The sequence below is a fragment of the Rattus rattus genome, chromosome 3, assembly GCF_011064425.1.
Source record: "Rattus rattus isolate New Zealand chromosome 3, Rrattus_CSIRO_v1, whole genome shotgun sequence".
Classification (NCBI taxonomy): domain Eukaryota; kingdom Metazoa; phylum Chordata; class Mammalia; order Rodentia; family Muridae; genus Rattus; species Rattus rattus.
Window position 1 is genome coordinate 17,896,747 of NC_046156.1, and position 26,940 is coordinate 17,923,686.

Genomic DNA, 26,940 nt, shown 5'->3' on the forward strand with positions numbered 1-26,940 from the left:
CCATGCATGCTGCACGGTCAGTTTCTTTGTCGTGTTTAACATTAGAATGCAAATGTTATGTAGGCCAAGAGCATTGCTTTGCCTTTCACTGCTCTTTTGTCTTAGTAGAGCAGAGCTCCCACCTAGTGCACTGACATGCTCTATTACAAAGCTCATTACTGGTTTACAAGACTGAATGCTGTTCTACCACTCATTCGTTACTACTTATCTTCCATTGACTGCTGTCGAACATTTGTTCTTTTCTGATTTTGTAGCTCTGTGTACTATAGTTATTTCTACTTTATCATTTATATGACTAAGATATTTTTATTATGGATACAAAGACCCAGGGAATAGGAGATAGATTTACCTTAGGCTATCGTCTAAGAAGTAGTACGTCTTAACACTTTCTACCTGTGCACTTGTGGCTCACTGACTTTTCAGAGCAATCTCTGAAGGTTTGATGAGATTTAAGAGACGTGCAACAGTTCTTATATTCAGATAGTACACAAAGCTATTTATCAAATCTAGGGTTTTTTACAATGATTTCCTTCCTCCTTTGTATTCCCAAGTCTTATCATACTTTTTCCCTAATTGGGAAATAACCCTTTGCCTTCCATTCAAACTAAACACTTTATGGGTTAGGATTTGGACAGTCCAAGTCTTATATTTTAACTCTATCTGGTAATATTTCACATGGAAAGTAAGCTACAAATATGAGAGAATGGAAACTGAGAGAGAGTGGATCTGGGAGAGAGGACAGGTAGCCTTGGGGAACTAGAAGTGTAGGGAGGGGAAATTGGTCAGAATGTATTCTTTGAGAAGAATCTGTTCTCTCTCTGTCTCTGTCTGTCTGTCTGTCTCTCTCTCTGTGTGTGTGTATGTGTGTGTGTAAAAATTTTATTATTTATGTAATTTTTACTTATTCACTTTATATTCCACTCACTGCCCCTCTCCAGGTCACCCCCTCCCATGATCCTCCCCCTTCCCTCCATCCCCCTTCCTCTCTCCTGTCCACTGTATATTCCCCCACCCTGGCATATTAAGTCTCTGTGAAGATAGGCACATCCTCTCCCACTGAGGCCTAGCATGAACAGGCAACAACTTTTGGGATAGTCCCCGCTCCAGTTGTTTGGGATTCACATGAAGACCAAGCTGCACATCTGCTATATATGTAAGGGAAGGCCTAGAACCAGCCCATATGTATTCTTTGGTTGGTTGTTCAATCTCTTGAGTTCCTGTGGAGTTCCTATTCCTTTGAAGGTTTAATCTTTCCTCCTGTTGAAAAAAATCTATTTTCAATAAAAGAAAAAAAGAACAATGTGTAAGTTGAAAATATATTTATAGTTATTTTTGCTTATAATTTTAAAATATACATTCAAAATATCCAGCATTATAAAGTGCTTATGATTAGTATTCACTTTAATTAGTCTATTAGGTAGAACCATAAGAAGTTTTTTTAGTTTAAAATGTTCCAAATAAATTAAATATTGGCACTTTTTATGACTAACCCTAATAAATATGAAAATCATCCCAAAGACTATCACCATAAAAGTCATAAGTTCACAAGTATGTAAACCAGCCTGTATACTCTGGGCCAACTTTATCCATTGCTTTCTACATAATTAAATGCTCAATAAAAATCCATTGAGTGTCTAAAAGCATAAAACTGATAATAAATTTATTACATACTGGGAAGCCTAAAACTGGTGTGTAGTAACTATACACTCCTAAAGATGGTAGATGGTGTCCAAAGTCAGTTTTAAAAGGTTCTGTCACACTGTGACATTCGTGTAGCTCTTCTAACTCAATCTGGGCGGGAAGTCCATTTGGTTTTTAAATAAAGTATAAGTGTTTTCCTTGTGTACTGTATTAAAATAGTTTACAGAGCCTCTGGGCTGAGGACATAGTTTGGTTGATACAGTGCTTGCCAGGCACACACACAATCCTTTTTCACTGGTTTAGCACTGCATAAAACAGGCATGTTGGAGACAAGATTAGAGACTCAAGGCCGTCCCCAGCTACAGAATGAGTTTGATGCCAGCCTTGGATACATAGGAAGCTGTCTCAACATGGTGTGAGGGGGAGAAGGGAGGTAGAGAGAGAACAAACTATTATCATGTGATAAAATAATGAAGGTGATGTTTTATTGGAAAGCATAGCATTACATAGTTTTCTTACTAGTGATAATTTTACATTTAAAGTTGAATACTGAACCATCCTTTTGTTGCTCTGAAATATTTTTAACTATAATTACGTAGTGGGTGGTATAATTTTAGTATTAGCTCACGCTGAAGCTCTGTATTCAGAGAACAGTATCTCCCTTTACAGTCTGGAAGAAACTAACAGCTTTCAGAAAGTCATTTTCACACATGAGACAGTTTGATTCATGTCAGATTAAATTATGAGTTTCAGAGCAAACATGTTCTTAACACTTAAGCAGAAGAAAAGGAAAAAATGTTTTTTCTGTTTCTTGTTCTTTTGTCTAATTTAAGGGAACACAAATATTGTGTCTAATTAATATTTGCCCATGTATTTGACACTTTCTGAACTTGTAACTCAAATTTAAAGATTTGTGTCTATTGTTTTAATTATGTGGATATGTATGCGGGTGTTCACATGTGAGTACAGGAGCCCAACAGAGGCAGGAGGGCAGCAGTAGGTGCCCTGGTGACTGGGCAGAAACTCTGGTCTCTGCAAAGTAACACGCTCTGAGTGCTGAGCCGTCCCTCCAGTCATTAACTAGAACTTAGGAAGACAGGAAGAATTTTTTAAATTTGTTTGGGGGTTGGGGATTTAGCTCAGTGGTCGAGTGCTTGCTTAGGAAGCGCAAGGCCCTGGGTTCGGTCCCCAGCTCCGAAAAAAAGAACCAAAAAAAAAAAAAAAATTTGTTTGAAGTTTCATTACTAAGGTAAACATTAGATAATGACTTCTGATTTTAAGAGTTATTATTGATCATGCTAAAGAAACATTTATCCTCTTTGGTTTAAAACAGTGATGGGGAAAATAGCAATTTTGAGTTTTTGAAAATATTACTGGTATTCAAAATGAGTGTCCACTACCTGATGAATGGATAAACTATATGATATACATACAGCATGCAGTGAAATACTATGCTGCCTTTAAAAGGGAGATTCTAGTGCAGGTAAGATGACTCAGTAGGTGAAAGTGCTTGCTGTCCAGCCATGGTCTGAGTGCAGTGTTAGGATCCCGTGAGAGCAAGAGTTCTACTCCTTAAACGTTGTCCTTGGACCACCACATACATGCCTACACACACACACACACACACACACACACACACACACACACACACACACACACACACACCACTATCACCACCATTACCACCAACAATATATTTTAATTTTTCACTTGGCATGGTGACATTCACTTTTAATCCTGGCACTTGGGAGGCAGAGACAGACAGATCTCTGAATTTGAAGCCACCCTGATCTACATAGCAAGTTCCAGGGCAGCTAGGCCTACACAGAGAAACTCTTATCTCAAGAGACCAAATTAAATAATTTTTAATTTTAAAACATGACATTTTTATATTTGTAACAATATACCTAAACCCAGAGGACTTCATGTCAAATGAAATTTGCCAGGCTCCGAAAGAAAAATGTTGTGTGATCTCATTTGTATGTGGATCCTTGAAAAGAAAGTGGGATAAATGGAACCCTTGTGCTAGGATAATGTGAGAGGAGAAATGGGAATAAGTGGGTCCTGGGCTACAGGTTTTTAGGACAGATGAATAGGTCTATAGAGAAGATGAATAGTGTAGCTCAAAAACAAAATGTTAGAGGTATAGCTTTTAGTTCTTTTAGGATACATATACATTAAAAGCATACCTAGAAGATTATGGATATATATCACTCTGCTTATAGTGGTCATTTTGGTATATTTATATATGAATCAAACACTTTATACCTCTCAGATACGTAGCTGGAAATGTAGCTAAGTCGAATGGTAGAACACTCAACTATTATGGGTCGGACCCTGGACTCAGTCCCCAGCATTGTAACCAGTGAGCCAGCCAGTCAGTAAGATTCACTTATTTTCTCTCAAGAAAAACAACCAATAAAGTTGGTTTTCTATAACACTTTAAAAAAAGTCTTGGTGGCGCATGCGTGTGTGTGTGTGTGTGTATGTGTGTGTGTGTGTGTGTGTGTGTGTGTGTGTGTGTGTGTGTGTGTGTGAAGCCATACGTGGTGGCACATATCTTTAATTCCACCACTGCAGGTGGCAGAGGCAGGTGAGTGTCTATCCCTGGCCAACAAAGACACCAGAGTAAGTCTTTGTCTCAAAAAACCAAACATTATTATTAGATTGTGCATAGTTCTTCTAACCCTTTCAATTGCTAGGTTATCAGTTGATCTATTCAGAATATAAGGAAGAATTATCCTTTTCTCTTCTTCCTTTTTGTTTCTGATAGGATCGGAAACTCCATGGTACAGCTCAGCAACTGCTCCAGGATAGCAAGACAAAAATAGAAGTCATCCGAATGCAGATTCTTCAGGCTGTCCAGACCAATGAGCTGGCTTTTGATAATGGTGATGGACTACACTTAAATTGTTGTTGTCTTTGACAAGCCTAGAGTGCTAAATAAATGTCATCATAAAAGAGGCAGCTGGGGCTAGAGAATCAGCTTACCAGTTACGAGCACTTGTTTCTCTTGCAAAGAACCTGGGTTTGATTCCCAGCACATACAGCAGCTCACAACCATCTCTAACACTAGCCTCAGGGATTCAGGAACCTTGCTGTCCTCTGTAAATACCATTCATGCACATGGTGCCCATACATACATGCAAGCAAAAAGACAGAATAAAAAAACTATCCACATAAAATAGAAAAGTCTTTAAGAAGATATATCAAAACTTTAAAAAGGGAAAAGAGGCAATCACTCAGGGTTAAGGGGGAAGAAAAGTTTCAGTTTGGGAGGTTAGTTTTTGTTTACTTTTACTTGGGATGATCACTTTTACATATTTGCCCTTTGTTTTTCATGTGCAGAACATATTTCTTCATTTCAATAAGGAACCAGATTTTTTTAGCTAATGCTTTAAGAAGTGGGTTGCTATTTAAGAGTATTCCTTTGTTTAGCACTTTTCCTACTTATGTCTTTATTCCAATGGGACTCTTGAGCTAGTTGTTACCGTAGAGCCAGAGGCTACGATTGTCTCTCAGCATCTGCACATTGGTTTCAAGTCCCCCGTCAGTGCTATGGCTGCTCACGTCGTAAGTGGAATGAGTCATAGTGTCTGCTGTAGAGAGTATTTGTGTGTCCTTTCCTGTACTTCTAAGGCATCTGTGGATCGCTTGTCACAGCTAGTGCAGTGTCAACACAATGAAATAGAGGACTATCTAGGAACTGTTATCAAGAGCAGAGTCTCACATTATCGGTTCAGACCTGGTTTTCCCCTCAAACACTTTGTTCCAGGGGTGGTTGAGCCCTAGTATGGAGCTTGCTAGTGTGGAAATCCACTGTGTTTCCATATCATTAAGTTATATATAGCAGTGTCTTCAGGTCTAAAGCCTTTTGACGGAAGTGTGATTTAGATGTAAAATGGCTGTGATTTAGATGTAAAATGGCTGGCTAAAACAACATTCTATATTTCAACCTTTTATTTATTACTATTGTGTTTATTGATTTAACTAAGTTAATGTCAGTAATTCATTTTTTTCCTGATATTTTTAATTACTAGACTAAAATGATTCAATTAATAAATGAATTTTCTTTCTTTTTTATCCTAGCAAAACCTGTGATAAGCCCTCTTGAGCTTCGAATGGAAGAATTAAGACATCATTTTAGGATAGAATTTGCAGTAGCCGAAGGTGCAAAGAATGTCATGAAATTACTTGGCTCAGGAAAAGTAACAGACAGAAAAGCGCTTTCAGAAGTAATTTTAAAAATAATTTTTAGCTGTTTATTATGTTATTTGAAGAATATCCTGGCTTAAATGATAACAATCTTCTCTTTTCCAAACAAGGCCCAAGCAAGATTTAATGAATCAAGTCAGAAGTTGGACCTTTTAAAATATTCACTAGAGCAGAGGTTAAATGAACTCCCCAAAAATCACCCCAAAAGCAGTGTCGTCATTGAGGAGCTCTCCCTTGTTGCATCGCCAACCCTGAGTCCACGACAGAGTATGCTGTCCACGCAGAACCAGTACAGCACACTGTCCAAGCCAGCAGCACTAACCGGTGTGTAGCATGCGGCCCTTCGTTTCCTTCCTGTCAGATTATGGTTAATAGTTGGAGTCAAAGGCATGTGTACAGGACTTCCCTTCAGTTATAGTTTAGGTTCATACAGTAAACTTTACTATGTGCTGGGACTGATAGTACAGCATGTAGACCTAGCTACTTGGGATACTGAAGCAAGAGGGTTACAAGTTAAAGGCTTGCCTGGACAGCTTCAGTAAAACCCTGACTTAAAGTGGTGAGAACGTAACACACTGGAAGAGAGCTTGCTTAGCATACACAAGGGTTCCAGCTATGAAAGAAAGAAGAGGCTTGCAATATAATATACAACCACTATTACCACTGTCAAGTTCTACAACATGTTCATCAACCCAAAAGAAAACCAGTGCTCATTCAATGCTACTCCTCTCCCTAGGCCCCAGCACAATTAATCGTCTTCTTGGCTCAATCATTTGTTTTTTCTAGAGATTTCATTAAAATGGGATTATATACTCTGCAGCCTTCCATAACTGGCGTATTTCACAGGGCACACTTAGTCATCTTTACTGAACGATGTCCACTTTTATACTGTGTTCTGTTGTTTTATTTGTAAGGATATTCAGGTTATTTTTTTTTACCAGCAGGATATTGTGAATAATACCTCTGTGAACATTTGTGTATGGTGTTTGTTTGTTTGTTTGTTTGTTTTGGAACACCTGTTTTCAATCTAGAAGGACACACATCTAGGAATGCACTTGCTAGGTCATATGATTCCTTTGTATTTAAACTTTGAACAGGTGTTATGTAATTTAACATTCTCCAAAACAATGCATGCCGAGGTTCTCTACATCCTCACAAGCACTTGTTATTTCCTTTTCTGTTGTTGACTTTCAAGTTATTATAGCTATGCTAGTAGGGCCATTATTGAAAGTGGGCTAGAGATTCCTGGCTGGTTTTCTGGAACTGTCTCTTTCTTTTTTCGGTTCTGAATGTGTTTGTTTCATAGTTTTTGACTTAGTTGTATCTATGCATATAATTGTTATATCTCTTTCATGAATTAACTTCTTTTTTGTCTTTTATAAAAAAAAAAAACCCTGATATCAAGTCTGGCTTGTCTGATTTTAAGTTAGACATCTCCAGTCTCTCAGTGGTTACTATGTGAAGCAAATATCCTATTTAATCTTAATGAAATACATATTTGGTTATGTGAGTCTTTGTGATAAAGTAGAATTGGATCATTTAATATCTTATGTCAGTGTCTTATAACTATGTAGTTTCATCCATTTATATTTATAATAACTGTCAATAATATATAATAAATGCTAATGCTAATTATTGGAAATTATGTTAAATTTTATAAGCCTATTCTATATGTTTGCCTTTACTTCGGACATATAATTATAAGAGAGTTTCCAGGTCATCTGTACTTCTGACAGATGACTGCAAATTCTCAGAGCCTTAGGCTCACTCCATTCTCCGAGACATGAGTTCTGTCAAACCCATGAAGAACTATACTTACCATTACAGCTTTATAATAAAGGATACAAATTAGGCTCAGACAATTACCACATGTTTTAACTTATGTGGGATCATAGATTGAAGAATATGTTGTGTGTGTGGAAGAGATAAAACTAGAAAAAGGATCATGAGAATGAATGAAGAGCTCTTGAAGGAGGGTAGAAGAAAAGAGTGAAAGCTGTAATAAAACAGAAGAGGGTGAGATGAAGGGACCAGCCAAGGGGGCCAGGAAGCACGGGGAGGAAGTGAGTAAGAGGCAGGTACACTGACACAGGTGTTTGAAAATGCCGGGATGAAGCTCATTAGGATGTTAGCCTAAAAAATTGATTTAAAGTGGATGGGGAGAGGGAGTAGGATGAGCCAAAGGGAAAATGCATGCAGGGTCTTAAACATGGCACTCCCTGTTTCTTAGGATCAGTCGCCCTGACTAACACATCAGTGTCTTTCAGCACCTAGGCAGTTCTCTTGAGCTTTAAATGCCCTCGTGTTTATTGGGACTTTATTATATGGGTGTGACTGAATGAATCATTACCATGTGAGGAAAATTGCCCTGCTTAGGAGGTCAGGACATCAGTCTTAGATGACTCAAAAGTCCCAAACCCTAATATTATGATTAGTCCTTCTAGGAATGTCTTCTTCCCTCATGAAGTTGTCTAGAGATCTTCTGTGAGACACCTTGTTAGCATAAACTCCAGTGTGGTCTAAGGCACCACCATGAGTAACAGATTTCTATAATGACCATGGTTGAAAGGATTTAGATTTCCCTCCCATAAACTAAGAGCAAAAATCTCTTGAATATAACAAAGGTGCTTACTAGAAAATGAGGCCAGCCTGTGCAATTATGAGACGCCTGTCTCAGAACAGAATTGAGAACCTGTGAGATGCTTTATTTCACAAGATGTCCTCTGAGCATAAATGCACACATGCATACATACATACATGTACATAAGATCAAACAGTCACTTAATGTAATTTAAAAGTTTTTTAAACAAAGGACTTGCCTCTGCTACTTTGCTATTTGTTTTACAAATGTTATTTTTTCTATGATATGACCTTTGTAGATTTTTCTAATAATTTTATTTGTCTTTCACTTATTAATTAGGTTTAATTAATAACCTGCTTTTCTTAGAAACATTCTATTGGTCACATACAGAATTTGTACAGGCAATAGAAGATTCTTCATAAGCCCAATTTCTGTGTATTCATCACTTCCTCTACTGTCAACCTCTTAAACTAGCCTGGTACAGATGTATGTGCTTTAGTTGTATGCTTTCTCCTTGTCTTTTTCTCATTTGTGGTTTAGGGGTATAATGTTTTGATGCAGTCTCACTCAGTATCCCAAAAAGGCATTGGCATACGGTAATCCTTTTGAGTAGTAGAGTTATGGCATGAATCAAAGATTTTTGTAATTGGTGAGTCTACACTGACGCATTGTAATGCTCTGAAGTTCATAGTATAAAGTAGCTCACTGTGCGTTTTGCCCAGGTGTTAGGCAGTCTATAACGATGGGCATCTGCTGTGTCTTGTCAGTCCCTGTCTCATCTCCAATCTACAACCCTGGCAGGCAGCCCCTCACCTTTCTTTTTTTATTTTTTAAATGAATTTCTTCCTCTTCCTTCAAGTTCTAGAACTATAGACATTTACCACAACTCCCAGCTCTACAGGTTGTCTTTTTCCAGGATGTCATAGTTTGAGTTATAAAATGTGTATCCTTTTTGGAGGCGCATGCATGAGTGTTTGTTTGTGTATATGTGCATGTACTCCTGTGTGAGTGCGTGAGTACATGTATCCTTATGTGTCTTTGCTCTATACAGGTGCAGCTTACCCTTCTTTCTGCTTTTTTAAACTCTGTCTTAGGTTATGATGCTTTAGGTATTTGTCTTAAATCACAGTAGTATCAGAAAGAATTATAAACCAGGAACTCCTGGTGTTCGCCTTAGTACGCCTGCGTCATTCGTGTCACCGCTGTTCACTGTTCTCTTTGCGTCCCAGTCTTTGGTTCTTCCAGCTAGTGTCTTTCCACAGAAATGTAAACAATTTTCCATAATTTCTCTTCTTAGCGGCTTTCATGGTGAAGGACTGCTTTGGGTTTTGTTTTTATGAAGGAATCTATTTCTTTGTTTTTGCATCAGAGTTTTGTTTTCTATAGAATTTATTGACATTTTCAGCATAGTGATACATGCTACTAATCCTAACCCTGGGAGACTGAGAGAGGAGGATCAAGGGTCCCAGATCAGGCTCGGCCACATAGAAGACCTCATTTTCACACAGCAGTGGCTGTTGCAATACTGAATTAGTAAAGAGGTATTTACTTGTTCTAATAGAATTCATAGCTACTGCTTATGAATGCATTTAGTTCTTAGATTCACTTATGTTACATTTTAGTAATATGAAGGCAAAGAATGTAGTTTTACCCTATTACTAGTATGGTTATAAGCAATTGTAATTATGCCATCTCATAAAAGAATGAAACCTCTAGACATTTTAGTAAAGATCTTAACTCCCTCTGGAATTTTTTTTGCCCTAAATGAAAGCAGGTGGTAAGCATTGTCATGTCCTGATACATGGAAATTACTGAAATATTTAATAAGCCACCAGGACTTGAAAGAGTAACCAGATGTTTTCAGTTTCCCCAGGATAACTTTTACAGCTGAGTATTTACACTGGAAATGAGGAAAGTTTGCTATTACAACAACAATACAAATAAAACACAAGCACAACAAGTTGTTTCTTTAAAACTAAGAGGGAAAGGATAGCCGCTCTATTAAGCTTGTCTTGCTTAACAACCTAACAGACTCGGGGAAAAGGTGGAAACTGGTCTCCTTCCCACCTCACCAGGTTTGTTACTGCCTCGTCATTCAGTGGGAGTCATTTATCTTACATATACGGGTTGATGGCTTTTTAGTAAATACTTATTTTTGTACCCTTATCACTTTTTAGGACAGTACTACAGGAGTGTTTTGGGTATCAGGTATACGTATTGAGTGTAGTTTTGCTCTTGTTTCCAATGAGAAAACTCCTGTTATCCTCTCTCTCTCTCTCTCTCTCTCTCTCTCTATATATATATATATATATATATATATATATATATATATATACATACATACATACATACATACGTATGTATGTGTGTGTGTATGTATGTATGTATGTATTTGTGGTGTTATTCTTTTTGCTGCCTATAGTTTTCTGTTTATCACATTTTGAAAAATTAAAACATACACTTTACGATTTTTTGACTTGGTATTCATGAGCTTCTTGTGCTTATAATCTTCATAGAATTTTGAGAGCTTTAGCCACCTTTTAAAAACACCTATTTTGTTTGCTTTTTATCAGACATGTCAGTTAAGCTTACATGGTTCTAAGTTAAATCATAATTCACATATGGGCAGTATTTTTCCCTGGTGTCTTAATCCTTTCTGATGCTGTTGTCTTTAACGCAGGCAACCTTTTCTTTGGCACTGCTCAATCACCAATTCTATCCTGTGTATAGTTTTTAATTTTAGACAAATGTCCTTTCTGTCTCTAGAAATTGTGTACTTTGTGGTTTTGTCATTTCTTCATGTCTCTGTTCAACCTTTGAACAGATGGACTATAGATGTAATTATTTTAATGTCCTTGTCTACTAATTTTAACATGTAGTTTAAGTTTCTTAAGTCAGTATATGTTTGTTTTTAATGTAGCAATACAAAACAAACTTATCTGATCTTGGATTGACTAGCAGACATTATAAAGTTTGCCTTGCTGAGTAAGCATTCTAAAGCTTTGTTCTAGGATGCAGCTTCATAGGAAGAGTTTGATCTTGTATGTATACTTTTTAGGGTCTGCTGTGTACAAGAATGCCATTTGGGACCTTTTACTATTGCAACAAAAATCTTTCTGAATACTCTGTATAGTGTGCTGTGAATTACAGTTTTTTCAGTTGTGGTTGGTGGGGTCACTTTTCCTACCTGTATATAAGGAAAATTGTTCTTTGTAGTCACTAGTACCTGAGTGAATGTGATATAGGGGAACCTGGAGACCTAAGGAACCTCTAGCTGTCCTGGTCTCCTTAAGATTTGGACTCCCCCTGAGGGCAGCACATTCTAGAAAGTCTTGGGACTTGTTTCTCATCCTTCAAGGATCGCTGGCCCTCACTGCCTGTAGCCTGGTGTCTTTCAACACTTTAGTAGTTTGGTTTGTTTGCTTGGTTGGTTTGGGTTTGTTTTGTCTAATTGTTTTAGTTTGAATTGGGAAGCTTTGTTTCTATTTCTTATTTAGAAATGTAAGTTTTGCAGATTATTTTTAGTAGCTAAAAACCGTAGATAATAAATTTTAATTATTTAAAATGTAACTGGACAGTTTTCCTAGAATAAGTAGTCTTCCGGAAGTGTTTGTACTATGTAAAACTTGAACGTCAAGGCAGCATTTATTTCTGAAAGCATCTATTGTCATTTTCAATTCTACTATGATTATGTTCATCAAGGGCAGTTGTTAGCATCCAAGTTGTAAAAAAATAAAGTTAATAATTAAGATATGTATTCACAAATCATAGCACAGCCCAAATTGATTCTGTGTTTCAAAAACCTGTGCTTATCAGATGAATCACTCCAATATAGTTTATTAAGCATTTATTCAAAAAGTAGACATCTTTCTCATCTTTTTTTCATAGCTATTAAATGCCTTTAGATTTCTTTCTTGCTTGCTTTTTAAATTATCTTTGACTTTTTTTTTTTTAAAAGTTAAATCATTATCCCCCTCCAGGTCTGCCCTCCAACAGTTCCTCATTCAACCTCCCGCCCCTTCCCCACTCTCTGGGGACTCAAGTCTCTGGCTGAGGCCAGACCAGGCAGTCCTCTGCTCTGTATGTGTCAGTGACCTCAAACCAGCTAATATATACAAGGCAACATTTTTTTTTAAATATTATTTATTTGTATTTCTTTTTTTAAATTCTTTATTTCTTTTTACAGTCTTCATCCCCCTCCAGCCCACCCCAGACAGCTCACCATCCCATACCTCCTCTCCACCTCCACCCCACTGGACCTCCCTACTCCCTGGGGCCTCAAGTCTCTCAAGGTTAGGTGCATCTTCTCTTACTGAGACCAGAAGAGGCAGCCCTCTGCTGTATATGTGTTGAGGGCCTCATCTCAGTTGGTGTATGCTGCCTGATTGGTGGCTCAGTGTCTGAGAGATTTCGGGGATCCAGGTCAGTTGACAGTGCTCATCTTCCCATGGGGCTGCCTTCCTCCTCAGCTTCTTCCTGCTTTTCCCCAGTTCATCTACAGGGGTCCCCGACTTCTGTCCATTATTTGGTGCTAGTATCTGCAACTGACTCTTTCAGCAGCATGTTGGGCCTCTCAGAGAGCAGCCATGCTAGGCTCCTGTCTGCAAGCACACCACAGCATCAGAAACAGTGTCAGGCCCCAGGTATCCCCCACTCTGAGCTGGATCCCAATTTGGACCTGTCACTGAACCTCCTTTCTCTCATGCTCTTCTCCATTTTTGTCCCTGCAGTTCCTTCAGACAGGAACAATCTGGATCAGAGCTTGTGACTGTGGGGTGGCCACCCTGTCTTTATGTGTTTTGGTGGTGGTGTTTTTGTGTCTGTGTACCACATGCAGGCTGTTCACTTAGAGGACAGACAGTGCTTCAGATATTCCAAAACTGTAGTTACAAACAGTTTGCTGTATTGTGAGTGCTAGGAATTGAATTTTGGTCCCCTGAAAGAACAATAGGCTACCTCCTCAGCCCTAAGGCAACATTTTGAATTAGAAGTTTAGTCCAAGCAGTGACAAAGCCATGTATCCAAATCGCTTTAGTTACAATTCCTTGCTTTCATTTGGAACACCTGTATTATTTATTTTTCTTAGAAAATTAGTTATTTTATTATTAATTATAATCAATAATTACTTGACTATCTTGTCAGAATGGAAAAATAAAATGGTAATTTTAGATTTTAAATAGAACAGGAATGGTTTGTTTGTGTACAGAACACAGTACGTTTCTGTGCACTGTATAACTAGTACCGTGTAACTATTGAAGACAGCTGTTATTCCCACTCAGACTTCTTTATATCTAATCAGAATGCTAACATTTAACTTTATTTTCGCCTCATGTTCTCTAGTCATAGAATTACATAGTCTTTGATTGTAAAATAAATATTCTTATATGTGTTTTTATGTAACTGACTTTGTGCTCTAGAGTTAGCTTTGGTAAGTGTTGTTCTTCCATTGTTGTTTTATTCTCTTATGATACCCAGGCTGGACTAGAGGGCTCTATGAATCATAGACTACCTCCAAAGACCTCTTAAGTTCTAGAGTAACAGGTATATCCTACCAATCTGACTGGTACTGGTTTTTCTTGTACAGAAATTGTTGCAATTGGCATAACTAAGGGTTTTCAATTGTTTAGGTTAAGAGGGTGGTACATTCCTCACAGGTCCTTTGTAAAGAGTTTGCATTATTTTAGCATGTCATCCTCTTTGTGCTCTTTCTGAACAGATAACAGACACAACTTTGTATATTATTATTGTTGTTTTTATTGCATATTTGTTTATAAACAGGTACTTTGGAAGTTCGTCTCATGGGGTGCCAAGATATCCTAGAGAATGTCCCTGGACGGTCAAAAGCGACATCCGTAGCACTGCCTGGATGGAGTCCAAGTGAAAACAGATCATCGTTTATGAGCAGAACTAGTAAAAGTAAAAGTGGAAGCAGTCGCAACCTCCTGAAAACCGACGACTTGTCCAGTTCAGTAACCATGCTTTTAAATCATGCCACAGGTTAAAGGGACTTATCATGGAGACAGGCAAACGTGGGAAGTGTCCAAAGAGGACCAACAGATTTCTATTGCCATTATTTTAAATTTTTAAAATTTATAATAGGAAACAAAAAAACCCAGCACATTTTAGTCTGTTGAAAATAAATTTGACTACATGATAAATAAAAACATTTGAAAGAATGAAATGCTGAATATCACTCTTTTTACCAAAATGAAGAGCTCCAGACACTAAGACTTTTCCTCCTGGTAGACTCCATATTTGTTATTTTAATGGCTTGGTGACCATTAAAAACTGAACTTTTGGTACCTAACTGATGGATGAGATATTTGCTGGAATAGACAGTGACTGAGTTATCAGCTTTGAGAGGGGATGCAGTGAGTGTTGCAAGAATAAGAGACTTAGGAACACGCTGAGGACATCCCCATCTACTGTGGTAAAGCATGCCCAGACATGCAAGTCAGAGGGGAGGCAGATGCCACGTGAACCTTCTGGAGAATAGCTCTCCTGTGTTCAGAGGGAAGATGGGAGAGGAATGAAAATAAAGAACGGTTTGAGGCAGTAAGTTCTCTATCTAGCAAACAGTGGAGACAATAGATGACTGATATAGATAGATGTATAAACAGGGTAGTTGATACATTCTCAAATATGCAAAATAGCACTTAGTGTTTGTTTTTATCAAAAATCGATTATAAAAAAGTTCTTTTCAAACAGTTTTCAGTTTCTTCATGCTATAAAACAGTGATAATTTTCTTTTAACAGTTTAAAATTTTTAACCAAATTTACAATTGTAATTACAGATGATGTTTGTGCTGTTTTGAAGCTAGATAATACTGTGGTTGGTCAAACTATCTGGAAGCCCATTTCCAATCAGTCGTGGGACCAGAAGTTTACACTGGAACTAGACAGGGTAAGATAAGGACTTCTTACTTGAAAATAGTGTAATTTTTATTTATTGGTAGTCTTTAAGTTTTGTTATTTTATTTTGTGTTTTGAGACCAGGTCTCACTAAATGCCAGTGAGCATGGACCACACTATGTAGACCAGGCTGACCTCTAACTCAGAGATCCTGTGGATTATAGGCATATGCCACCACAGCAAGCCTAAGAAGTTTGTAAAGTCAGAAGCGTGTAGATATTTCTTACGTTTCTCACCTGAGGGATTGTATATAAATTTCTCTTTAAGACATTGGTACCAATCTGACTGCTGCAAATAGGTCTAGTGTGCAGCTACTTGAAAATGTGCATTTTATATCAGCTAGAAATGTCTGCAGTTGTGAAATCACATATCACAATGTATATGTGGTTCGGCCTTGTTTTGTGTTCTTTTTATGTCACCTCAGTTGGCTCAGTGTCCAGTGTTCCTTATCCTGTGCTTTGACCACAAGGCCCAGCCACCATGCTCTGCTATTGAATAATATAAAATTTATTTGTGTATTGTATATTGAATTATATATTCATTGCAGATTGAATAATTGACAATCTATTTACTGCAGTGATTCTTCTGTCTCACAATTTGTACCTTTGACTTTGAATGGAGCTCTTATACTTCATTTTTCCAGCTGTCAGTATGTCAGAGTGTCTCTCATAGTGATGTAAATAACTAGAGTCTAGGCTATGTCTGTAACAGAAGGCAGCACAGCACATTCCAGTCTGCAAAGACCTGTATTTCAGATTTAAATCCATCCATTAGTCTAGGAGAAATATACTCAGCGTTTATTGTATTTTGAGCTAAAGTAAAGTAATAGATTTTACTATTTAATATGGAGGTCAGTGGTATCCATGATATAGCACTTGAAGTTATATATCCCGGTGAAAACGTGTGGTAAGCTATGGAAGTGCTGCCAGTTACCTCCAGCTTCTATCTGCAAGGGGTTCTTCTGACTTAAAGGGTTTATCTTCAAAGTGAGCGTCCTGGTTCAGACTCATATTGCCAGCTAACTTTTTGGATATACATATTCACTATTTTACTAATCTAACTAATCTTTGTACCTGAACCAGACTGATCTTCAGCAAATGCTTTCATCCTAGAATTTATTCTCAGTTCAGAATCATTCAGTCATTATACTCTACTATTTAATCAAATATTTATTGATTAATGTTGCATCCCGGGACTTCTGGGTGCAGTTTGACAGTGAACAATGTAAACAAGTCTCTGGGGTTCTCTTAAGAAATTGATCCTTCGTTGGCTTTTCAGTATTTATCTCATTAGTTACAGGCTTTACTATTACAACAGAGCTATTTATAAGTCTACTGCCTAGCTTCTAAGACATATCTTTACCCAGTGAGTCCATCTTAAAGTTAACAACTTTGCTACCCTAAGTTATTTGTGCTTCATGGTAGTGAGCATGGAAAATTCATACAAAGAAACCTGACCTTAGGATTTGTGTGAAAAAGAAATATGAGGGAGAAGTAGATATCTGTTCAAGAGATAGAGCCATAAGGGAGAGAGGTGAAGCACATTATGGGAGTAGCTATGGGGAAAAAATGTATGTGGAAAATGAAAGGCAAATCAGTACAACTTATAGTAACTAAGTGGATCTGAATCCACAGCAAGGAAATAGAAAAGAAATGACATCACAAGAGCTTGAAAAGAATTTTTTTGGAGGAGGATAAGTTCTAGACTTCCTCCGGTTAGAGATCATAAGTCAGTCCCAACCATTCTTTGAGTTTCTGCTGATCAGCTTATACATACCAGGCGTGTTGTATGATAGAGTTACAGAGATCCATAGCTGCAGTGTGACTCTCAGGTTTAATGTTCACTGACTTTATACTTCATGCCAAGTAGCATCCTTGATGCTGCAAGTAATTGGTCAAAACAGAGTCCTATAGAAAAAGAAGATAAATAGTAAATAGAGTTTAAAATTTGCGTAGAAGCAAGGGAAAAGAACTGTATTTTAGGAGATCAGAAGTCACTGGAAAGAGCTATGTAACAAGGGATCAGAAGTGAGCTGTCTAGCAGCTGTAGATAGGATCAGCAGTGAGAGGCTATTTTACACAGAGGAAGTTACAAGTAACCTGAGACCCGATGCTGGGAAAAGTAGGGAGGTTGCCGAGAACCAAAGAGTATTCCCAAAAAGGAAACATAACTCCCTAACATAGGTGGGAGCTTGATGTCTTGTCAGCAAAACAAACCCCTGTAAGATAGAGGTATGGTATGAAGTAAAACAACAGAGGCAGAGAGGTACTACATTACCAGGTAGTTATAAGCTATGGGGTAGAAAAAAGTAAAAGATCATTTTGTTGTCGCTGTTGTCTTTGTTTTGTCTTGTTAGGTTTTTGTTTTGTTTTCTTTTGCTTTGTTTGGACAGGGTCTCAATTTTAACTCAGTTTGATGTCATACATGTAGTCTTCGTGCCTGGGATTTCTAAGTAGTGCAATTTTTCCCAACCAGAATAATGTTCTTTAGCCTTAGTGAGGCTTTGAGATATGGCTATTGATCTGAATCTAATGGAAAATACTGTTTGAATGATAGGAATCTAAATGCTTGAATATTCTTCTCCCTCTCTCAGACAAGTTTCTCTTGTAGTCTTGGCTGTTCTAGAACTTAATCTGTAGATCAACTTGTCCTGAAACTCAGAGACCTGTCTGCTTCTGCCTCCCAAGTATATGTACCACCATGCCCAGCCAAATCTCATCTTTTATTTCAAAGTCTGCTTAGCATAAAATGCTGTTGTTGGAATTTCATGCTTCATGGAATGATCGTAAGGAAACCTAAGAAAGGGGTTAGGGATGTGGGTCACTTGCCAAACATTTGGCTGTTTAAGAATATTAAAGACTGGAGAAATGGCTTAGCTGCTAAAAGTGCATCCTACTCTTAGAGAACACACAAGTTTGGTTTCTAGCACCCAGGTGAAACAGCACACAAATGTTTGTGATCTCCAGCTTTGGAGGATCTGACACCCTCTTTTGACCTCTACAGATATTCTGTACATGTGTGGGATACACACACACACATAGAGAGAGAGAGAGAGAGAGAGAGAGAGAGAGAGAGAGAGAGAGAGAGAGAGAGAGACCTTTAAAAAATACACAGAAGAAACATCAGATTCTTCATTCCTCCTACCATATCTTGGTTTTAGGTAAAGAAGCCTTTTTCCTCATAGAGTCTATAATGAAGATACCCTCAGTTCCACTCCTTATTGTCCTGAAATCTTATCCCATTTCTTTTTTTTTTTTTTTTTTTTTTTTTTTTTTTTTTTCCGGAGCTGGGGACCGAACCCAGGGCCTTGCGCTTCCTAGGCAAGCACTCTACCACTGAGCTAAATCCCCAACCCCTTATCCCATTTCTTATCCCTTTTGTCACCTATATTCTCATTTTTTGTCACCTCTGATTTTTACTGCATATGTTCACATTCTTCCCATTGTTAAAAAAAAAAAAAGCTTTTTTTCTTTTGCCTCTTCCTCATTCTTTGGTAGGTTTCTCTTTCACAGACATAGATTTGGAAACATTATTTATGTTTCTCTCTCTCTCTCTCTCTCTCTCTCTCATAAACTGAATTTTCTCTTATTTCTGTAAGTTCACAAAAAGACATGTGTAGTGTCCCATATAATCCTCAGTAATCTTATAAGATGTGTACAGTTATTATAATGGTTTTCAGGATTAGTGTGATTCTGATACTTTAAGTCACTTTTCATGGACCCCCACAGCAAAACATGGCAAAATTTATACAAACGTTTGCACAGAGCCAAGTCTTTCTGAGGGGAAGACCTGTGTTCTTTCTCATTATAATTAGCTAATTTGTTCTACATCTGCCTATCATTTTGCTAGAGTAGATATTCTTAATTGCAAATTACAGTAATAATTAAAATTAACATGTTTTGAGATTAACTTAAGTGCTATGCCTGTGTTCCTATAATTCTTCCCAAATCATTCCCTATTGGGCATGTTTTATTATAGTTGAGCAAACTGAAGCTGAGAGTAGCTATAGTGACCTGTCCAAGTTTCCAAAAATGTATAGTGTGGAGCTAAGATTGGAGCCTATTTATTACTCAAATGTTTACTGAATTTGCATCCACAAAATAATTAGTTCTACTGCCCTTGTTTTTAACTGACTTTACTCACCTGATATGATTTAGCCCATGTACTCTCCCCTATATAACAAACTTTTAGTGCTAGCCTATAGCTTTAAAAATAAAGACATAATTACTTTTCAGATCAAGCAAAGCCCTCCTGGCCTTTGCCCCTTTCTCCTTATTCTCCTAATAACAGTATAAACTATTTGAAAACAAGACAATTAGTTTCCTCATCTTTTCCTCCATTGTATAAGATATTTTATGTTGATATTCACAAGTATTAGTAGGGTAAATATTAAAATATGCAAACCAATTATTAAAACTGAAATAAAGTAGTTTCTAGAAAGATGGCTCAGTAGTTAAGAATGCTAACTGCTCTCCAAGTTTGGTTCCCAGCACTGCACTCAGATGCTCACAGCCATCTCTAACTTCAGTTCCTGGGGAGCCTACATTTGTCTCTGAGGGCACCTACACACATATGTTTACATAAACACAAACACACACTCATGAATAAAAATAAAAGTTAAGATTCATTTTTATTTAAACACTTAAAGGCAGTTTCTCTCACCTTTACGGTTTTTATTTCACTTCATCAGAGCTTGAGGACATGGCATTGTTGATACACCGATTCATAAATAGATTCCTGATAAACACACAGCAACTCTGGGGAGGAGGGCAAATTTGATTTGAAATGTCTTCTTTCTTCCATATTTAATCACAGCCCATCCAACTAACTCTGATTTAATTCTCCATGTCACATGTGCTATTAGAAAATCATTGTTCTAAATCATTGCTAAGGCATTTTAAAATGTCATTTCTATCTCTCTAGTCTGTAAATTTATACTTAGCACTGCTATTTAGTACTATAAGAGAAATGAATAAAGATTTGGTGTGTTAGTTGCATTTAAGGTCCTAAGATTGACAGGTTTAAAAAAGATCATCTGTGGCAAAACAAATACTTCAAATTGTTTCTTGGAATCATAAAACTGAATTCTACTCACCATGAGCTTGAATCCAGAGTATGAATGTAGATGAGGATGTGATCATGCCACGTAGCAGAGTAAAGAAGGGAATCTGAGATCGAGGGTATACAGTTGATGTTTGAATGTTTAAAGAAGTAATCAAAGTGCTTGAAAATTTGAGTGATACTGGACGATAAATTGGATAGGCAGAGTTTTGAAAGAATGAAAACATAGATGGCCGGAAGCAGAAAATAAAGTGTGACTAGTCATTTGTTGATGAATTAATTGCAAAGGCACCTGGGAAGGAGAACTAGTAGAACTCCACTAGAGTGGAGAATGTAATATTTGAAATTGAAGAAGAGTTAAATGGCTCTGTGACAGAGCTAAAGAAGTTATGTGGAGTATAACACAAAAGGAGATTTAAAAAACTTATGACAAAGAGCTCAAGAAACATGGACAGAACAAGAAGCCAACATACTAAGTTCAGAATGAAGGAATGTAGGGAATCCATTGTTTGAATTTTCCAGAGTCAGTTATAACTATAAACTTCAGATTTGAGAGTTTAAGTTTCTAGCAGAATCAGTAAGACACCTTTATCTAAAACTCAGAAGGCTGGAGTTGACTGGAGCACTGTTATGACAAATGGATGTTAAGTCTGGGCTTGGTGGAAGGAGTTAGACTACCATGAGGGGAAAACCAGAAGGAAAGTCTATCTACTGGTTTTGTTTGCTAAATAGATTCAGGTTAGCAGCTGGAGCAACAAGTACAGTCATTAGACAGAAAACTGAGTTTGTAATCAGAAGGCGACCTGGAGTGTGTGGACTGACCTAAAGAGTTACACACACCTTAGAGTCTTAGAAGACTCGTGCACTTGTGCTTTACTTGCCTCATCCACTCTTTCTGTGGCAGGCTGACTTTTCAAGCATAAACCCTGTTCTTACATTGTTTGCTTGACATAAGAACCCCACGTTTTTCTCAGAAATCACTAAAGAACAATAAATAGATAATTGTTACACCCTTGTAGAAATTCCACTATTTCTTATCTCATGGATTTCCCAAATTGAGTATTTTTTAACTAGTATAAATGAAACTTTCTCCGTTTTTCCCCTTTTCTTTTTAGCAGTATAAATCTATTCTCCTTAACTTGTAGCATAGCCCTCAAACTTTCCCCTTTTTGTGTCCCAGTAGTTTTTTCATGGTGTCTCTATAGACCAAAACATAAATAACTCTCCCACAGTTGTCTTCATTAGGAAGTGCCGGGTGAGGCATCCATGTAATACCAACACTTAAGGGGCTGAAACAGAGTTCAAGGACAACCTGGGATATGCACAGTAAGAGTTGTCTCAAATACAAAACAATAAAGTAGTTATTAATTGATATATATATTTATGTCCTAGAAAGTCAGTATTGGAGGCACATGTGTTAGATGTTTTTACTTACTTCTTATTAAATTACAAGTAACAAATAGTACATCTGTATATTGTCCAAAATATAATTTTCCAAAGTCTGAAATCAAATGGCACTCATTTCTTCCACATGAATTTTTTGGTTTCTGATATTGTTGAAGGGGAAGCTTAGTAAAGATGTCGTTGCAGCACTATGGAGACAGTGGGGCTAGTGGGGAGACTATGAAAATTGGATCTTGAAGCTCTCATGTATTCTCTCAAAAGCAGAAGGCTTCCCAAGCACACTGGGCTTCTTAGCAAGTCACTGGGAAGTCTGTCCTTCCTCATGCCAAGCCCTTCCTGCGAGATGTACATGGTGGTTGTTACATTGTAACAGAGTGTTAGTCCCCTGCACGTCTACCTCAGCCACACAGCCCGACAGTTGAGTCTGCTGGCCTTTTTCTAATTATGTTCTAGCTACACAGCCTTATTCATACCCTACAGTTTTCTTTGATTCTAAATTCAAATTCAAAATAAAGGAAAATGAAGCAGGGGCCGGTATAGTCAACCAGTATTGCCTAACTCAGATCTTGTTACCCAGCCCTTTTGCACTGTACTTTTACTCTATCCAGATTATATTTTTCCTGTCATTTACAATTTCCTGTAAGCTTCTGCTTTGTAGTATACATTCTAGACAGTGGTGGCATCTCTATACAGAAGCTGTTGTTCTGTATGGTGCTTTGCAACTCTGTTCTATCTCTAGCCTACTTTCCTAAATTACACAGGATGTTAGAGGTTGAAGAAACCTGACAATTCATGGCATAAATTATACTGATAGTATATCTGGGTCATAGATAACCTCTCAATTTGGGAAGAGTGTTCACAGGGAACAGTGCTAAGTAACAAAAAGGCTCTTGTCTCTGAAGCCTTGTAGAACTCCAAGAGACTTATCCTAGCTCTGTGGTTTCACATTCTATACCGTATCTCATACTTCTAATTTATTTCCGTTTGACATACAGACTAGAGATGGGGAATGAGAAGTCAATTAGTGAGTTAGTTTTAATAGATTTGCTAGAATAGATAGCAAAAGAATGAAGTGCCTGGGGTCTGCCTTCCACACTTCACTGTTCCATCCGTGTGAAGAACAGACAGTACTCCATCACTGGAGTCTGTGCCGCTTCAGTCTGCTTCAGCTATAACCCTTGGCCTCGTACATCTTCTTGATCCTTAACAAGTCTTCCTGCTCAAAATGGTGGAGGAAGAGAGAAGGCAGTAGACTTCCATTCCCTTGATTTGACAAAGAAAGCATAGATCTACATTACCAATCCTCAGCTTGTTCTTCCAGTTTATCTCTAAAACATACTTCAAGGTATTTCAACTTTATGTATGCATATGCATGCATGATGTATGTGTGTGCATGCATGAGTACTGGTGCTCACAGGTGTGTGAACCTATGTATACCATGCAGACACCAGAAGGGAAGGTTGGGGACCCTGTTCTATCACTTTCCATCTACTCCTTAGAGACAGGATTTGTCATTAAGCATGGAGCTATCATATTTTAGCTAGGCTGGCTGGTACGTGGACCCTATCAATCTTCTTGTTAGCCCTTCCCAACCTTAGCACTGCAGTTACTGGCGCCTACAGCCACACTTGACAGCACAACTCTTCATGCTGCAGGGCATGGGCTCCAGCCCCTAAAATATTTAAACTTCTAACAAATGGAATATAAATAGTATTAGTAATCAATTATGACTATACCACTGGTAATCTTAAAATATTTATATTCTCATGGTTTTAATTCCAAGGTATTTTTGCCATACTAATTACAAGGCAGAAATGAGGTGAAGTCCTGGAATCATATATCAAAAGTTTTATTTTCTCATTCTTTCTTTTGTTGACAATGAGTTTGTATTAACCACACATTGTCACTGTGATAAAACACATGAGGAAAATCATCTCAAAGGAGGAAAAGTTTTACTTTAGCTTACAGTTTCAGAGTTTAGAAACTGTAAAGTCATTTGTCCCAGTTGTTTTTAGACTAAGCATGAGACACACGTTATAATAGAAGCACATTAAAGAAGATGGCTGTTCACCTCCTGACATCCAAAAGCAAAGAAAGGATGGGATGCCAATATATATTTCATCTGTACACCCCCAGTAACCTCCTCACTAAAGCCCTACCTCCTAAAGTTTGGCCTACTTCCCAGAAGCTCTCCCATCACTGGGGATAAACCTTGAGCATACTGCACAGGGACCCTAGGGATGACTGTCACTTAAGACCATGTAAGAATAGTACTTCTGCAGGTTCTGTTGTGACTAATGTTTATTTCATGTTGTAGATTTATAAATGTTTTCATTTTCATCAACTAGTTTTATAATTTAAAGTCACAATTTATTATGTATACTAGGGACTTACATAATAAGATGCTTATTTTCACAAATTGAAAATCTTTATATAAAAGAAATAATTGATTATAGAACCTGAAGGCAAATACATTTATATTGTATTGTGGGCAATCTGCATAATTCCTAAAAACAAAACAATAGAAGAATCTGGTGCTTTCTAATTAAAATGTACATAAATTATAACATTGCAGAAATCAGTTCCTGACTTGATTCCAACTTATAAACTATTATCTAAGGTATATTTAGTAGTAAGTTGTTAAAACTATGTTTTGTCATGTAAACATTATTTCTGATGACCATAGTGTGTATTCTCTTGTGGATATGAAATCAGGTTTACTTAACTTGTCCTTATGGTCTCGTTATTCAAGTCACTATTAATTTGCTTTTTGGAATATATCTTTTTAAAATTACAGTAAATCAACATTTTTCTATACAAAACATGGGTTAAACACCCCCACCTCCATTAACACAGACTGCTGTGCTCACCAGTGTTACTGGCTCTTGGTAATCTTTTGAAAATTCAGTGCCTTAATGTTCTTTTGGCAGTTATATACAGCATATGGCAACATAAGGACATAAGAAGGCAGTGCTAGACCCTCTCTGGCCAAGTGTGGGTCAAAGACATGGGTTTGCGACATGGGTTTTCTGAGGCACACAGTGAGACATCTTAGCAGCAGGCCACCAGGCAGTGGCATGTGGAGAAGAGAGCTGAAAGAATGAGGTTCTAAGTAGAAGACGAGTTTCTGTGATTATTGATTATTCTTAGTGTGGGTTCTGTGGGTTCACTCCTTGACCTTTAGAAATGCATTAGCAGAGATTGAATATAAGTTTAAGTTAAAACTGGTAAGTTTGATAAAAGTAATATATAATTTAAAAATACTACAAAGTTTTGTTTTAAATAGTGTGATTTTAGTGTGTAATTTGTTTATTGTATTTGTATTTCATATATTTTATTCAAGTGTGTGTCCAATGATGTCTTTTCTGTTTGTTTGTTTTGTTTTTTTTTTAATTATCTTAGTCACGTGAACTGGAAATTTCAGTTTATTGGCGTGATTGGAGATCTCTGTGTGCTGTAAAATTTCTGAGGTTAGAAGATTTTTTAGACAACCAGCGGCATGGCATGTGTCTCTATTTGGAACCACAGGGTACTTTGTTTGCAGAGGTAATACATGTATTTTATGTAATGTGCATCACTACAGTAGAAATTGTGTGTGTTGGCAGCATGATGTAGCTGTGGCAAGAGTGGCAGGCTGAGCGACAGATCTGTCTCTTGACTGCTCTGCTACATAAGGGCATGGCCTTGAGGAAACTCCTCTTTAGGTCCGTGCTCTCATCTGGTCAGTGGAGGGGTTGGGCTGATTGTAGCTAAAATGCCTTTACGTTCTCCAGCTTAGGGATCTAATAGATTATGTGAGCCATAGTCAATACAGTGTATTTCCTTTATTGCAGGTTACTTTTTTTAATCCAGTTATTGAGAGACGACCAAAACTCCAAAGACAAAAGAAAATTTTTTCAAAACAACAAGGTAATTACTAAGGATGACGCATAACATTTTATTTATAGAAAAATCCAACTATCATTTTGAAAGTAATTGTGGTTTCTTTCTTCTCAGTTGTTCACTTCTAACAATTTTTAAAGAAGGATTTAAACACACCCTTAAGTGGAATAACCAAATCCATTACTCCATGTCTTTGCTTTGTTTTCAGACCGTCTAGTAGTCTATGTGACCTCAAATTCTGCTCTCTTTAAGGATGATCTTAAAATAATCCCCTTGCCTCTGTCCCAAGTGCTTGGATTATAGGCATGCACCACTATGCCTGAGTTCCTCACTGAATTTCAGAAACAATCAATTCACAACTGTCGTATTATTTCCCATCCACTCTGCTTTCCTAGCTGGTTTGAAGCAAACTCATATATCACTAAGTCCTGTTGTTCATTATCACAAGTGACTTAAACTTTAACCACATGTAATACTACAGTTAAAGAAAAATTCAAACTCAATCTATTTTTAAAAACTAGTTGTGCTATTTACACTAGTCTTTACTAGAAAACAAAATAGTTTAAAACTAGATTTTAAGTTACAAATCATATTTGTTCTTTCATAAATTATAAACTGATGAATTATGAATTTTTTAAATTATGGCTTTTAGTAATGTATAAAGAAATTACTTATCATGCTTTTGTTATTCACTATGTCTACAGGCAAAACGTTTCTCAGAGCCCCTCAAATGAATATTAATATTGCCACTTGGGGAAGGCTAGTGAGACGAGCTATTCCCACAGTAAATCATTCTGGCACGTTCAGCCCTCAGACTCCTGTGCCCGCTACAGTGCCAGTGGTGGATGCACGCATTCCTGAACTCGCACCTCCAGCCAGGTACTTGTCTTAGAAGGCTTGAGTATATTTTACATAGCCGTTGCTATTATGTCTCACATGTGTTACAATGGTTGTGTTCAGTCCCAGTCTTTCTAAGTAGAATTGCAAAACTATTGCTCCTTGTTTAAAATAAGTTAGTTTGCTTTTATTTTGCAGCTTCTTAAAAATAAAGACTTTATTTCAGTTTCAGTAAATTGCTTTGTCTTCTATAAGTGATTCTACAGTAACCAAATTGGACTTTGATCTTGAACCTGAACCTCCTCCAGCCCCACCACGTGCTTCTTCCCTTGGAGAGATAGATGACTCTTCTGAATTGAGAGTTTTGGATATACCTGGACAGGCAAGGCACTCTAAACATTCCTTGT

General features: G+C 37.4%; 1 protein-coding gene across 2 annotated transcripts in view; it reads left to right on the plus strand.

Annotated features, from left to right (window-relative positions):
* Pkn2 (protein kinase N2) overlaps positions 1-26,940 on the plus strand; it is a 99,731-nt gene that overhangs the window by 49,401 nt on the left and 23,390 nt on the right. The window contains exons 4-12 of one of the 2 annotated variants that reach the window (XM_032897238.1): positions 4,415-4,532; positions 5,731-5,876; positions 5,967-6,180; positions 14,216-14,401; positions 15,232-15,341; positions 25,217-25,360; positions 25,648-25,723; positions 26,401-26,575; positions 26,789-26,915. In XM_032897238.1, the coding sequence (XP_032753129.1) occupies positions 4,415-4,532; positions 5,731-5,876; positions 5,967-6,180; positions 14,216-14,401; positions 15,232-15,341; positions 25,217-25,360; positions 25,648-25,723; positions 26,401-26,575; positions 26,789-26,915 (1,296 nt within the window). The remainder of the gene's footprint in view (positions 1-4,414; positions 4,533-5,730; positions 5,877-5,966; positions 6,181-14,215; positions 14,402-15,231; positions 15,342-25,216; positions 25,361-25,647; positions 25,724-26,400; positions 26,576-26,788; positions 26,916-26,940) is intronic. The other variant, XM_032897239.1, reaches the window with a different exon arrangement.